The following is a 790-nucleotide window of genomic DNA, read 5'->3' on the forward strand; positions in this document are numbered from 1 at the left end:
GCGCCGCGCCGTCCCGTCCCATTCAAGATCTCCACCGGTTCCCTTTCTTCAAGTTCAGACTCCTACTACCCCCCCGTCTCACAAACAACAAAAAAAATGCCGTCTTCCACCCGCCTCCGCTCCACCTCCCGCCGCGTCAGGTCGCCCTTATCACTCTCAGGCGCGGAGCCAACAGGCGTGGGCGCCGTAGACGGCATCCCTGACACTACCCCATTGACAACAGCACCACCATCTGTATCCGGCATATCAGTATCCGATGAATTCCCTCCAACAACCGCAGCCAAGTCCACTTCACCCAACTCTGCCGCTGCAGCAGCAGCCACCAGCTCCACGCTTGAAGCATGGGACTACGCCGAGACGGAGTGGTGGGGGTGGATAATCCTAGTCGTGACGTGGCTGGTCTTCGTGATCGGGATGGGCAGCTGTCTGGGCGTGTGGAGCTGGGCGTGGGATGTCGGCGAGACGCCGTATGCGCCGCCGGAGCTGGAGGACGATCCCACGCTGCCGATTGTAGGGTATTATCCGGCGCTGATTATCTTGACGGCGGTGATGGCGTGGGTATGGGTGGTTGTGGCGTGGGTGGGGATGAAGTATTTTCGGCATGCGAATATTTCGGGGGAGGATATTTAGGACCTTTTTTTTTTTTTTTTTTTTTTTTTTTTTTTTTAAATGTTCTGCAAAAGCCATAGCCGACTTGGTAGCATTTTCATTTTCATTTTCATTTTCATTTTCCAGTATTTTTCATTCCTCCGGGGCTTTATTTAGAGCCGGGTAAAGAAACTGGAACAGG

General features: G+C 53.9%; 1 protein-coding gene across 1 annotated transcript in view; it reads left to right on the forward strand.

Annotated features, from left to right (window-relative positions):
- Positions 1-96: 96 nt before the first annotated feature.
- HCAG_03467 (predicted protein) overlaps positions 97-790 on the forward strand; it is a gene marked incomplete at both ends in the record, with an annotated part of 1,336 nt that continues 642 nt past the window's right edge. Inside the window, one exon of the mRNA XM_001541320.1 lies at positions 97-558. Coding sequence (XP_001541370.1) covers positions 97-558 — 462 coding nt within the window. The remainder of the gene's footprint in view (positions 559-790) is intronic.

Source organism: Histoplasma capsulatum, genomic scaffold (assembly GCF_000149585.1).
Source record: "Histoplasma capsulatum NAm1 scaffold_3 genomic scaffold, whole genome shotgun sequence".
Lineage (NCBI taxonomy): Eukaryota > Fungi > Ascomycota > Eurotiomycetes > Onygenales > Ajellomycetaceae > Histoplasma > Histoplasma mississippiense.